This window comes from Callithrix jacchus, chromosome 13, assembly GCF_049354715.1.
Source record: "Callithrix jacchus isolate 240 chromosome 13, calJac240_pri, whole genome shotgun sequence".
In the NCBI taxonomy this organism is placed as follows: domain Eukaryota; kingdom Metazoa; phylum Chordata; class Mammalia; order Primates; family Cebidae; genus Callithrix; species Callithrix jacchus.
The window spans coordinates 43,036,162-43,050,525 of NC_133514.1; the positions used below are offsets into that span (position 1 = coordinate 43,036,162).

A 14,364-nucleotide genomic window follows, 5' to 3' on the forward strand; every position below is an offset into this window, starting at 1 on the left:
AAAGAAAGGTGAAGATTAGGGCAGTTATCGCCAGAGAGGACGATAAAACAGAATGTACATTTCCAGAAGTACATTGCCCTGGGTACAAAGTGTGTTCTTGAGGGTGGGTGTGCAGTAAGCTATTTGATCTAAATGTTTGAATGTCTAATTAAGAGGTTAAAAAGTACCTACTTCTTCTGTCTCCTGACTCTCTTAGCCAGTTCCTACTACAGAGATGTTGGTTCTAAGCATTAGAACAACGGTTCTCAATCCCCGCTGCACATCAGACAAACATTCTTTAAAACAAAAAACAAACCAAATGATCCTGAAACCTGGGCCTCACTGCTAGTAAAAATTAATTGGTTTGGTATGTATTTTTTAAGCCTCCTCAGGTAATGCTAAAGTGAATTTAGTGCCCCAAACAACTGCTTTTGAAAGAATAGGACTTTGGATTTATGCTACAGAATTAAAGAAAAACTGAGTGGCATGAAAGTGGCAGGAAAATGGTGAAAGAGGGTCTAAACACTATGTTTAATATTTAAAGATGCCCTGAACAGAAATATTGGGAAACCATTAAAGTCCAGAATCACACTCCACACACAAAAACAGTAATAATGTTTCTAAGAGTTCTGTTACAGGTTCTAGAAAACTCAGGAGTTAAATGCTTCACTGTACCCAGTAAGAAAAAAGGAACCTAGACTTTACTAAGCTCCAAGAATTGAAAACCAACACTTAGCAGCTCTCTAGGTCAACTATAGTTCACAATTTCCTGGAGGAAAATGCAGCCCATAGTACAATCCGACAACACCTCTAGATCCTCAGAATCACCTATTTTACACAAAAGGTAAACGGCAAAGGAAGCAACTATCTTCTTTCCCACATTAGAAGTTTTTTTTTTTTTTGGTTGCCAGATTTTCTTTCCACACCAGTTATTTTCTTAACAAGTTACACCTATAATCTTAAAATCGCCCAATTATTTTACAAATAACTGTCCCCAATCTTAACCTTTATTTGCCACTATTCTAATGTACTTGCTAAGCTTTACAACAAAGCAGAAGTGATGCAGAGATGAAGTGTTAGTCATAAAGACAAAAAATAAGTGTTGTCTGCAGTCTTCCCCACATGGTCTGTTTACAGGTAACATTACAAATCTCTCAAGCTCTTCTGAGACACTATGTTTATAGGAGTGCTAGACTATACACTTTTGGTCTACCCATATTTCATGTCTTTGGTAAAAATTACTTCATTAAATAATAGAACGGCTTGTACCTTGCTATCTCTATCTCAGTCTCAAGAATTTTAAACTCTAACCAATTATCCAAGTCACTCAGCGATCATCTGGTAATAGACCTACTAAAAATCAGACTTACCTTTTTTTTTTTGAGACGGAGTTTTGCTCTTGTTGCCCAGGCTGGAGTGCAATGGTATAATCTTGGCTCACGGCAACCTCCACCTCCTGGGTTCAAGTGATTCTCCTGCCTCAGCCTGCTGAGTAGCTGAGATTACAGACATGCGCCAACACGCCCAGCTAATTTTGTATTTTTAGTAGAGATGGGGTTTCTCCATGTTGGTCAGGCTGGTCTCGAACTCCTGACCTCAAGTAACCCACCCGCCTCTACCTCCCAATGTGCTGGGATTACAGGTGTGAGCCACCGTGCCTGGCCAGACTTATCTTTAATTGAACTTTTTTTTTTTCAAAACTCAATGAGTACTTTTTCTTTCAGCATTAAGATAGCTCAACATGTTCCTCCTCTAATATTTAGCCAGTAACATAAGAAAACTTTCTGATTCCTCTCATCTGGGCCACAAGAAAGCAGTCTTCTCCCAAAAAGTAGTTTGAAAACTCTCTAGAGAGTATAGCTATTTTCATACGCTGAAATAGCAGATTTATATACTTGTGGTTTACAATACCACCAAAAATCTCTAGACAAGGTTTATTCTATGTTTTCCATTAAGGAAGAGAATTCTAACTAAATTATCTTAGGCTCATAGTACTACAGCATGATGAAAAGAGCACAGAACTGAGAAGGGCCTGACCAATTCTCCTAGATGGTATTAACTTTCTCTGTGGCACTGGATAAGACACTTCAATCTTTGGCTCTCAAATTTCCCTATTATTTGTGAAATCAGATTAGAATCACTGTGATCCAAGATTGCTACTGGCTCAACATTCTACAAAATGCGTAAGATACAAGTCTTTTTTTCTAATCATCTGTATTTCATAAGCAAAATACAACTCAACCATAAAAGACACCTCAATCAACACTAAGCCAGACTTACTTTTCCTTAGCAGTCTTTTTTTTTTTGCTGACAGTTAAAAACTATTTTGACCCAAAATTGCACACTACCATAATCTCTATGCTTAATTCAACCCCTAACAAAATAGTGCCGCACTACAAACGGTTTTTTCACCTGTTCCCTAATGAAGATGAAAGTAATTCTTTGGCCTTGAATTTACAGATACATGTACAGGGCTGATGAAAGCCATCTGTTGGGAACTACGACTTTTCTATGAAAGGAAAAACCCAGAAGGAACTGCTTTCATTTTCCTGGGAACCAGCTGCAGTTGAATGAGTCCTAATCCTGCTCCAGCTGGGACAAGCAGAAGGGTGAAGTTACTACTGGTCTAATTCATCTGCTGCAGATCCTTTGTGAAATGACTCCACTGCTGAGTAGCCAATTGGTAAACAACTTTATCAGAATGAAGCTCTTAATAATTCCTATACATAAATCAGAGCATGAAAAGCATTCATTTTTATACTTTTTAAAAACACTCTCCAGATCACCAGAAAAAATAAATTTTAATTCTACTTAAACCAGTAAACTTGGCACCTAGATTAGTCCTCTAACATAGCTAAGAACTAAGTTGGTATTATGAAGATATTTTCTCCAAAACTTTAAACGCAAAGAGAAAACAAATCTAAAAGATGTTAAAATAGATTCTTACAGCCTCAAGAAGACTGAATGATAAAAATTTTCTTTCCAGATTCATCACAGTTCCTGTTATGTAATTGCTCTCCCAGGTAGGTGTAACAAAAAGAAAGTACTAGCCCACATGTCCAGGATGAACTAAATAAAAAACAGGCAGCAAGGGTCAAAAGAAATTTAATGTGTTTTGCATTTCTTTATATTCATTTTCCATTTGGTTTTCTATAAGACATAATAAAAACTTATATTATCAAATACTATTAAATATGTATTATATAAATATATTATGCCTATAAAACTTAATCATGGAGAGTTCTTTTGAGACTTCAATAAGTACACGTTAAAGAACTTTTAAAAAGTGCCCAACACATCATCAGCCCTTAAATGTTAGCTATTAACAGGTTTCTACAAGCAGCTTTTTACATTCCCTCCAATTCTTTGCCCTATTAATATAGGGCAAAAAAAAAAAATGAGGTTAAGGTTGTTAAAACCTTTAGATTTCTATTCCTGAAGCCATTTGTGGTATCTGATGTCTTCATTGATGTGTTCCCTTTATTTCATCAATTGGAAGGTAGACCAAGAAAGAGTGAAGTACTTAGTCACTAGAAAAATGCCTAGATTGTAAGTATAAGAAAAATTGGTTTGGTATAGAAGTTTTGATTAGTAATGGCTAACCCAAGCTTTAGTAAGTAGCTCAAGTTTTATTTCCGGGGGGGGGGGGGGGGGGGGGGCGTGTCATGGGTTAAAAATTACCAAAAATCATTGAGCTCCTAAGTGAAATAGAAGATCAGAAGAATTTTTACAGTTGGCTGGGCGTGGTGGCTCACACCTGTAATCCGAGCACTTTGGGAGCCCGAGGCGGATGGATCACCTGCAGTCAGGAATTCGAGGCCAGCCTGATTAACATGGAGAAACCCCATATCTACTAAAAATACAAAATTAGCCAGGCATGGTGGTACATGCCTGTAATCCCAGCTACTCAGGAGGCTGAGGCAGGAGAATCACTTGAACCCAGGAGGCAGGGGTTGCGGTGAGCCAAGTTTGCGCCATTGCACTCCAGCCTGGGGAACAAGAGCGACACTCCCTCTTAAAAAAAAAAAAAAGAAGAAGAAGAAGAAGAAGAAGAAGAAATGTATGATATGGGCCGGGCACAGTGGAAGAAGAAGAAGAAGAAGAAGAAATGTATGATATGGGCCGGGCACAGTGGTTCACGTCTGTAATCCTATCCTAGCACTTTGGGAGGCCGAGGCGGGCAGGAGTTCAAGACCAGACTGACCAACATGGTGAAACATGGTCTCTACTAAAAATACAAAAATTAGCTGGGCATGCTGGCACGCACCTGGGCATTCGGGGGTTGAGACAGGAGAATTGCTTGAACCAGGGAGGCGGAGACTGGGCCACTGCACTCCAGCTTAAGTGACAGAGCAAGACTCCATCTCAAAAAAAAATAGAGAAATGTATGGCATGAAAAATTACTAAATTATTAAATTTAACAATTATTGAGATCAATCCATTTCACATTTGATAATATTACAGTATCTACATTTTTCATGTCACTGTATTCTCAACATTTTATCTTTTGCTTTCAGAACATATTTTGGGTTTTTTTTTTCAAAGTGAACCATCATTCTGTCAGGCAGTCCACACATCCCTACATTTAACAGCATGGACTACTATTCATTGCCTTTTTCACACAATATCAAAGCAACAAGGTATCTGAAATTGAAATTTCCAAGCTTACATTTATTAACAATTTTCTTATATAACACCATAATTCTAACATATAAAATGTGAAATAATTCTACTATAAAGGTCATTTCCAAAAAGCTAAATCATAACTTTAACACTCTTAACTTTCCATAACTTAAAAACGTATCCCCAGGTGTGGTGGTTCATGCCTGTACTATCAACACTTTGGGAGGCCGAGGCAGGCAGATCACAAGCTCAGGAGTTCGAGACCAGCCTGGGCAATCTGGTGAAACCCTATCTCTACTAAAAATAAAAAACTTAGCCAGGCTTGGTGGTGCGCGCCTATAATCCTGGTTTATTCAGGAGGCTGAGGCAGGAAAATCGCTTGAACCTGGGAGGCGGAGGTTGCACCCCTGCACTCCAGCCTGGGCAACAGAGCAAGACTCTATCTCTTTAAAAAAAAACAAAAAAACCTATTTTAATCAGTATCTCTACATCAAAAATCTAAATTCCTGTCAAAGCCCTACTTACTCTATAATTTAAAATAAAATTCCAATAAAACAAAATAATTTGGACTCCAGAGTTGACCATATTGAGATCTAACTCAGGTGGAAGTCAAGAGATTTATCTATCATTGGCTCTTTCTGCTCCAGGTCACCCAGCTGGGTAGTAACCTGAACAATAACATTAGTTGACAATACCTTCTCTTCTCTTTCCAACTGAATGCTTTAGCAAATTATAATTCTGTTCCAAAATACTATGCCACAGAGTAACAACACTGATTTGGCTAATTACCATGAAAGAGCATACTTTTCTGAACTAGTAATACAGAACACAAACTATATACATTCAAGTAAGTTATGTTAGTGTGTAAAATGAACTCAGAAGTTTGAAATCAAGGTGAAAATTATTCTTGAAAGGAAACTGAATCTTTCCAAGACTCACTATATAAAGATAATTTTTTAAATAGACCATCACAATCTCAAATTGCCTTGCCCACTAAACATCTAATTATTTCTCAGAGTCATAAAACTTAATTGTTATGAAAAAATAATAATGTAAAAAATATAGAGTTCATAAAGTAAAAAAGGCTTTCAAAAAATGTATTTTGTATCTCTATTATTTCTGCTTTAATCCCCTCACAGGACCTAAATCCTAAATGCACTGTTCATGGCAGGCATTCAAATGCTTGCTAAATAATGAATAAGTTAAGTAAATGGAACAAATTACCTTACAGTGGTATCTATATTTCAAAAAGAAATTTACAAGGAAAAAGTTGCTAGTTAAGCCAGTTACACACTATTCTCCGAACCTATAAGGAAAGCAATATTTTTGTCCCAAATTAAAGCACTGTGGTATAGCTATACAACTGATTCCCTAAATTGCCTATCAGAAAATGTTGGTGACAACTGAAATGAAAATTAGGTAAGTACAGAAATAAAGGAGGAAAAAAAAAATCACATGTAAGTGAAACTTTTTTTTAATGGACCTCAGATATACAAAATTAGATTATTCATAATATTGGCTTCCTAACGTATTCTTATCACTGGTCCAAAGTGAGTTTTCAAATCTCTTCTGCAAAAAAAGAAAAAGGGACATAAACAATGAAAGTGGGGTGAGGGAAATTTGTCCTTTCACAATCAGGAAACGTGCCATGAAGTTAATGAAGTTAACACTAAAGACATTCGCAATTTTGTACTTGAGTGCAGTGATAGCCATTATACATGACTGTTCCTAAGAGGTGGTCAGTAAGGCTATTAGAAAGACGCTGGAGCCAGACTGCCCAAATTCAAATCCCAGCTCTGCCACCCAGTATTTGTGTGACTTCAGCAAATTACTGAAATCTCTTTTATGCCTCAGTTTCTTCAGCTGTAAAATAACAGTACCTATTTCACTGCTGGTACTGGTATGTTATTAATAACTAGCTAGTTATGTTAGAAGATAAAATGAGTTAATATACATACAGCAATGAAGTAATGCCTGGCACATAGTAAATAAACACTTAAGTTACACAAATAAATTCACCATGAACTATCACACTCTAAAGTTAGCTCAAAAATTTCCCTTGTAACATGGGTGAAAACTTCTAATCACAGTATCCCATGGATTCTCCTCACTACTTATCAATGTGAAAAGAACATACTAAAGTTCAAATGTCTTCACAGAACTCCTCTTAAACATATTTTTACAGTTGATCTCCCAAAGAGACCAAAACCACTCAGCTGCTGAAAATCTAACATACAGTTCTGTCCAAAGGTTAATAGCACACAAACATGCACACACACACACACACACACACACACGCACAAATAAAAAGTTAGAATTAATATCAGAAAAAATAAAGAGGAACTTGCTCAGGTTACTCCACGCAGTCTTTGAATTTCATCTTCACCTTACAGCTGGCCAGGTCAATAGAAATACCTGTATTAGTGTCCCAGAGAAGACAGAACTGTCTGTTCCAAGCAGAGTGCCAGGCCCACAGTAGATGCTCATTGACTATATGCTGAGCCAATTAATGCCTAAAAGTGAAACTACTTTTCCCTATACAGCTTCCTTTTTCCATCACTGTCAAATAAGCTGGCTAATTTTTTTTCTTTTTTGAGAACATCTAGGTTCATAACAGCAAACCATCAATTCTGCGTAGGAACTGACTGGATGAAGGAGAGGAACGAAAATAGTTAAAATACAATAAAAGGAGCAGACATAATCTGTTCAGAGGAATAATTCCTCCTCCTAGAGTTCACTGTATTATGATTTTGAATATGAACTGTTCACATCTTCGGGGAAGTCACACAGGAAATTCACTACTGAAGATAAGACTCCATTTAAAAATATAGAACAGGGTTCATCAACTCTAATTTCATAGATATTTTCAAGAAATTAGTTTTCCAATGAGATCAGTACACATACACGTCTACTTACTCAAAGAAACTCAATTTTCCCACGTCTAAATTTAGTTACTTCAGTTAACAACACTATATATGAAAGCTATGTAAGCAAATGGGTATTTCTTTTTCATTTTTTCAATTACTAAATAAATGACTTTTGTTTTTCTTGTTTTCCTTATTTCTCCAAGAAAAAGCAAATGGAGCCAGGTGCAGTGGCTCACACCTATAATCCCAGCACTTTGAGAGGCCAAGGCAGGCAGGTCATTTGAGGTCAGAAGTTGAGAGCAGCCTAACATGGTGAAAGCCTGTCTCTAACTAAAAATACAAAAAAAAGTAGCTGAGTGTGGTGGTTCACACCTGTAATCCCAGCTACCCGGGAGGCTGAGACAGGAGAATCGCTTGAACCCTGGAGGCAGAGATTGCAGTGAGCAGAGATTACACCACTGCCATGCAGCCAAAGCAAACCAGCACATCTCTACTAAACTTTTCTTAATAAAAAGGTCCTATGAAATGGTCTCAACAAAGGTCCTTAGCTCAACTGCAAAATAAGGACTATTAGAAGGTTCTCAGGGTCCCTTCCAAAAGTAAAATCCCAGGGTTCTAGGACTTGGATTTGTCTTGCATTGTACCATATTGACTACCTTTTAAAAATATGCACAAATCATATTTTTATATGGCTAACTTTTTTAATTAAAATATCTATTGATAATTCAAGCAAGGGTAATTATAATGAAAAGCAAACAACAGGCCAGGCACTGTGGCTCACACCTGTAATTCCAATACTTTGGGAGGTGAAGGCGGACGGATAACCTAAGGTCAGGCGTTCAAGAGCAGCCTGGACAACATGGTGAAATCCCATCTCTACTAAAAATACAAAAATTAGCCAGGCGTAGTGGCATATGTCTGTAATTTCAGCTACTTGGGAAGTGAGGCAGGAGAACTGCTTGAACCTGGGAGGCGGAGGTTGCAATAAGCTGAGACTGCACCCCTGCAATCCAGCCTGGGCAACAAGCGAGATCCCATCTCAAAAATAAATAAATAAAAGCAAACAGCTGTCCTAACAAGAACTTGTAACATCCAATTCACAGATATGACACTGAACAGATCTAAATATAAATTACTTCCTGATTCCAGGCAGTTAAACTGTTAGATCACTTTATAATAACTGTAGAAATTCAATCATGATATTTAACTTCAGCCACATGTGATAAAGAAACAGTTTTTACAGGTAAGAGTTCTTACAGCCCTGATATACCTAAAAGAGCATTTTAATTACTTGTCTATCTTGAATTTTTAATACATAGTCTTAATAAATGCTCAAATTAGGCTGGGCGCAGTGGCTCACGCCTGTAATCCCAACACTTTGGGAGGCTGAGGCAGGTGGATCACAAGGTCAAGAGATCGAGACCATTCTGGCCAACATGGTGAAACCCCGTCTCTACTAAAAATACAAAAATTAGCCAGGCGTTTGGCACGCGTTTGTAGTCTGTAGTTTGTAGTACTACAAGTAGTTTGTAGCTACTTGGGAGGCTGAGGCGGAAGAATCGCTTGAACCCGGGAGGCGGAGGTTGCAGTGAGCCGAGACTGCACCACTGTGCTCCAGCCTGGCAACAGAGCAAGACTCTGTCTCAAAAAAAAAAAAAAAAAAAAAAAAAAAAAAATGCTCGAATTATATAGAAGCATTTTATGAATGAGATTCTCTATCAATTCATGATTATATGAGAATCATTTCAAGGGTAATAACAGTTAAGATTATGTTTCTATTTCAATGTTCACAGGGAAAATTAAACCCTAAAATAGATCTCTAAAAATTTCATCAAAGAAAAATACTGTTAATTTTCAATTGTTAAAGAAAAATCCACAGGTATTCAGTGGGCTGCTAACAATACAACAAATTTGGATCAAACCTCAAATCTTTAAAATACATTCAATGTTAACTTTACCATCTCTCCCTTAGAAGTATCCTCCATCATCTTAAGCTAAATGAAGATCATTTTATTTATTTATACCAAGGTGTGCAGAAACTTAAAGCATCACTGCTCTCCAAGGAACTACAATTCGGAGCACCTCAAGTAAATTTACAGCTAAGATACGAGGTCAATGTGAAAAACAGGTACTAACAAAATTCTCCTAATCTCCAAGCACCAAATTTACACTTCAAGAAGTCATACTTTCAACTCTACACAGTAACAGCTTGAAACACACAACAAAGTATACACCTGGACATCAAAACTCCAACTCTCCAGACTACCTTTCTTTTTGTTTTCAGAACAGGGTCTCACTTAGTTGTCCAGGCTGAAGTACTGTGGTGAGAGCATAGTTCACTGCAGCCTCGAATCCCTGGGCTCAAGCGATCCTCCCCAACACAGCCTCCCAACTAGCTAGGACTACAGGCATGCCCATACCTGGCTAATTTTTCTATTTTTGGTGGACATGGGGTCTCGCTATGTTACCCAGGCTGGGCTCAAACTCCTGAGCTCCGGCCATCCTCCTGCCCCAGCCTCCCAAAGTGCTGAGATTACAGGCATGAGCTACTGTACCAAGCTCTCCAGAACTTTTCTAATATAGGATACTGTATTCCTGTCCCAAGTAACTATAGCTGTCATAAATAACAACATTTAGGACTTCATCATATGCAAAGCCATAATACATGATAGAAAGCTATAATACAATCAGCAGAAACAAGAATTGCTAAGTTTGCTTAGTTGTGCCTATGGGTCATGAGAATCTGTCTCATTCCTGTCTAACGAATAATCTGCCACAAAATGGAAAATAGAGAAAGACAGGTTCTCAGAGTCATCTGCTTGCTTCAAATTCAAGTCTCCAGGATGTGGCTGCTCATCAACTTCCAGCAGTAAGGCATTAGTTAAAAGTTTTCAAGTCTCATGCTGGAATACTCCTCAGGCAAAATAATAGGCTTCAAATATTTCAAATCATCAGAACAGATCTATGAAGTTCTCATAGCTAGAACTCACCAATAAAAAACTAGAGGTGATCACTTCACAAAAGTCCCCAAACAAAAAAGTTGAATATAACTTCCTAGAAACGTGAATTTATAGCATCCTGTATCATCAGCTCTATAAACCCGGATGCATATGCCATTCTTACCTTATCCTTTTCATGTGGAAGAAGGGACACTGGAGGTAAACAGGAAAGAGACTCACAACTCTCTTTCCCATCCACACTGGTAGCTTTAGTGTTGAGCCGATAAAGAGGTCCATCTTTAAGGAGTCTGCCGTGGCCAATGGCACGTTTGATAGCCAATCGTAACTGCTGGTGAAAGCCAGAAGCTGCATTGCCTCCAAATAATGCAGACACATCCTTCTGACCTTTCAAAAAACGTTCAATGCTTTTCAAAGTTGAGCCACCAGACTCTGCCAAGCCCTCAACTGCCCTCTTGATCAGTTTATTCCAATCCACATTTTGTTTATTATCCAATTTTCCATGGTTCCGAGGCTTAGGAAGTGCTATTCGCCCAGGATTATCAGGATCTTTATAGGAATTGAGTCCTTTATTTGAGACTTTTAAAATTGTTCCATCTTTAACACTCAACTCTAATTGTTCTAAAACAGTTTTACGATCCAAGCCATGGGATGAAGACACTGCATTGCATATTCTTTCTTCTGAAGGACGCTGTTTCTGCTTTTTCACTTTTTTGATGGCCTCCAAAATCCACTCAGTATAAAGCGGGTTTGCGAGTTTTACCATGGTGAAGGATTCTGTATATCCATAGAGTCGTTATCCCTTATCCTGATGCTGAGTAAGTTTTACACCATGTAAAACAAGACTCTCGGAGGCTGGGAACCAGTTAACCATAGCATACAAGTTTTCTGGCCTAAGTCCTTCCTCCTTTCACAAAATAGAATGCCTCCCCAATTGTACTACAGAAACCAAAACAACCTGTTGTTTGAAATGTCTTCAAACTTCCCAATGAATTTCTCAATAGCACCACACAGGGGTCTCGTCATAAAGTTGTAAGAACTCAAGAATATTTCATTCCCGGCTTCAGAGCAGAAAAATGTGCATCTTATGCCTGAAAAGCAATGAAAATAATGTCAGTTTTCTACTTGGACCTATTTTGAATAAAAATAAGCATCCTTATCTTAAAGCAATCAAACAGCAAGTGTTTACTAGGCACCCTTTAGAATTTCCAAACTCATCTATTAACATTCCAAACAATCATGTACATAAACCATTGGGATAAAAAAGAAAAGAAAAGATGAGTAATTAGAATACAAGGAGGAAACACACAGGAGATGTTCTAAGAATGACCTTAAGCTACCACTAACCAGAGGGGATGATTGGCTATTCTGTACTCAGCAATCTCTGCTCACCAGTCTAGGAATTTCAACTCTTCCTCGATCTTTCCCCAAGAAAGTGCTAGTCAGCACTTCAACAAGTAGCTGGATTAATAGAAAGAATCCTGCAATGAAAGTAAGAGTGAATCTTTCATCTTTCAAAATTCTAGACATTCAGAGTGGATAAAAAAACAGTCAAGATAGGCAGAAAACGATTGAGAAAATTTAGCTATTTCTTATATGAAAATAATGAATACAGCATGCACCAAGTTTATAGTTTAAGCACAATATTACCTTAAGCTTTTCAAATGGAAACAAAAATACTACTGAAAATAGCCCAGGGTGAAAATGCTTACCGAATTTAAAAATAATCCACTTTCATTCATACTTGAAGAACTACATGCTGATAGCTTCTCCTAACCCAAACTAAGATGTTATATCCATATGCCGAAGAGAGTCACAGCTGTCAAGCTGTGCATAAGCAATCCATAAACAGGAAAACTAGAAATGAGGAAGGCACTGGGGTCAATGCACATACTACATACAAAATGTACAGTACAGAAAAGAATGTACTGGCTACTTGTGGGTCTAAACAGAAGCCCATATAATAAAGATATAAATTCGAGATTGCTGCTCTGAAACGAACATTAATAAAACAGAAACACAAATATACTGTCTCTCTGAACCAAGGTCAGTGTCCTTCCCTACAAAAGAATATGGTAGATACAATTTTTTTAATCACCAAAATATTGAATTCTGAATCTAACTCTTTTGCCTCCAAAAATAAGTTTAACTGAAGTGTTTTTTGGAACTTCGGCTCTCGTTCTGGAGATCATTTGCATTACAATATAAACAATGGTAGACAAATGGCTCCCAAAGCAACTATTCTTAGTTGTGACATTAAAATCAAGCGGAAAACTAATACACACTAGAAAAGAGATATTACCATTAACTCTGATAGGAAATAAAACACTGAAGCAAACATTCAAATCTGAGCCAAGATTTGTTTTAAAATTAGCTGCCTAAAAAGAAGCCCCCCTGGGAGAGGGATTCTTCATTTTGGTGAGGGTCTCCAGAGGATAGAAATAGGAGTATTATTACCCCAAGCAAGCTCACTATACAGACATTAGGCTAAACTAAATGAGAAGCTACAACGTGAGCTTAAGAAGCTGGGAAGCAACGTCCTAATTGATTAAGCTTCGCAGGTAAAAGAATGAGTGACAGTCACTCATTGTCTTTCCGGCCCGGATTGTCAGCAGTCTCCAGGTCTTCGGAAAGTAAAGCGCCTGTAGCCACGGAACTTAACTCCCGGAAAGTACACCAGCGGCTAGAGTGAGCGCAACTCGCTTCCGACAGTCCTTCCCGTCCCCATTCCCCACCCCCAAACACGTCTTCGCGCTCTCTTTTCAAAGAGCAAGAAACTTTAAAAACTTGGATCGGCACAGCCCCGCAGTTCGCCGACGGGCGCTGCGCCGTTTCCACGCGATGGGAACAGACCCCGAGAACAAGTTAACAATGAAATCACGTGAAGGAGTTCAGAGCGGTGCATCGCCCGAGCCCAGCTCCGCACCCTAAGCTCCGGGGGCCGGCTCCAGGGCTGCGCGGGGCGCCGGGAGCCTGACAGTCGCGCAACGGGCCAGAAGGCGAGGTTGACAGGCGCCCGGCCTTCCCTCGGCGGCGGGGCTGACAGCCGGGCAGACACAACACCACACGTGCTGCGCCTCGCACCGCAACACCCGCCGGCCTGTCAGCCCCGCTCGCCGCCTCAGCCCGGCTCCGATCCTCACACCGCCGGCCGGAGGCCAAGCCGGAGCCGGAACCCGAGCCCATGAGAGAGCGCCCGCGAGCGGGGAGGAAGCCGCCGACCCGGCCGACGCGGCGCGAGGAAAGCGGGTGGGCGCGCCCCGAGGGAGAGCGGGCTCGCCGGTTCCGCCAGCCCGAGGCTCCGCGGCCTGGGCCGCTCGCCGCCCGCCCACCCGCCGGCTCCCCCAGGGCGGGCCCGGCCGGCGGGGTCGGGGCGCGGGGCCCGCGAGCGCGGGGCCAGGCGGCGACGCGCGGGCTGCGGGCGGGGGCAGTCGGGCGCCCGGCGGGCGGGCGCGAAGGGGCGGCCACGGCGCCCCAGCCCGAGGCCTGGCGCAGAGCAGCAGGAGGCGGCGCAGGCCGCGGCGGGGCCTGCAGCGGCCCGCCGACCCCGCGAGGCAGCGGAGCGGGCCCTGGAGCGGCTCGGCCTCGGGCTGGGCGGCCAGGGGTGGCCGGGGGCGGCCCGTCGGCTACTTACCGGCAGGAAGGAGAGCCGGGATCTTGGGGCCCCAGGCCGGACCGCGGAGATGCCCCAAACTGACACGGCCGCCATCTTGGAGACAGTGAGCTCTGGGCGGGGGGAGGGGAGGCGAGGCGGCGGAACAGCCGCGGGGGGAGGGGAGCGACGCGAGGGAACGGCTGCCTGGGGGAGGGAGCGGGAAGAGCCTGGGCGGGAGGCGAGGGGAGGTGGAGGCCCGGCCGCGCGGGAGGGGGGCGGCCGGGAGCGGGAAGAGCTGGGCCGAGAGCCGGGAAAGGCCGGAGGGCGGGGCGGGGCAGCAGGG

At 41.1% G+C, this 14,364-nt stretch overlaps 2 protein-coding genes across 6 annotated transcripts in view; one reads left to right on the forward strand and one right to left on the reverse strand.

Moving 5' to 3' along the window:
• The window catches only part of KAT6A (lysine acetyltransferase 6A), a 119,855-nt gene extending 105,701 nt beyond the window's left edge, over positions 1-14,154 (reverse strand). For 3 of the 5 annotated variants that reach the window (XM_035270420.3, XM_008979388.4, XM_078347628.1), the window contains exons 1-2: positions 14,061-14,154; positions 10,593-11,517 (exon numbers count right to left, since the gene is read on the reverse strand). In XM_035270420.3, the coding sequence (XP_035126311.1) occupies positions 10,593-11,192 (600 nt within the window). In that variant the 5' untranslated portion in view covers positions 11,193-11,517; positions 14,061-14,154. Of the gene's footprint in view, positions 1-4,246; positions 4,344-10,592; positions 11,518-11,818; positions 11,908-14,060 lie in introns of all 5 variants that reach the window. The other 2 variants (XM_078347627.1, XM_035270419.3) reach the window with 2 other exon arrangements.
• LOC118146666 (uncharacterized) overlaps positions 12,996-14,364 on the forward strand; it is a 102,278-nt gene continuing 100,909 nt past the window's right edge. The window contains exons 1-2 of the mRNA XM_078346872.1: positions 12,996-13,097; positions 13,439-14,145. Coding sequence (XP_078202998.1) covers positions 12,996-13,097; positions 13,439-14,145 — 809 coding nt within the window. The remainder of the gene's footprint in view (positions 13,098-13,438; positions 14,146-14,364) is intronic.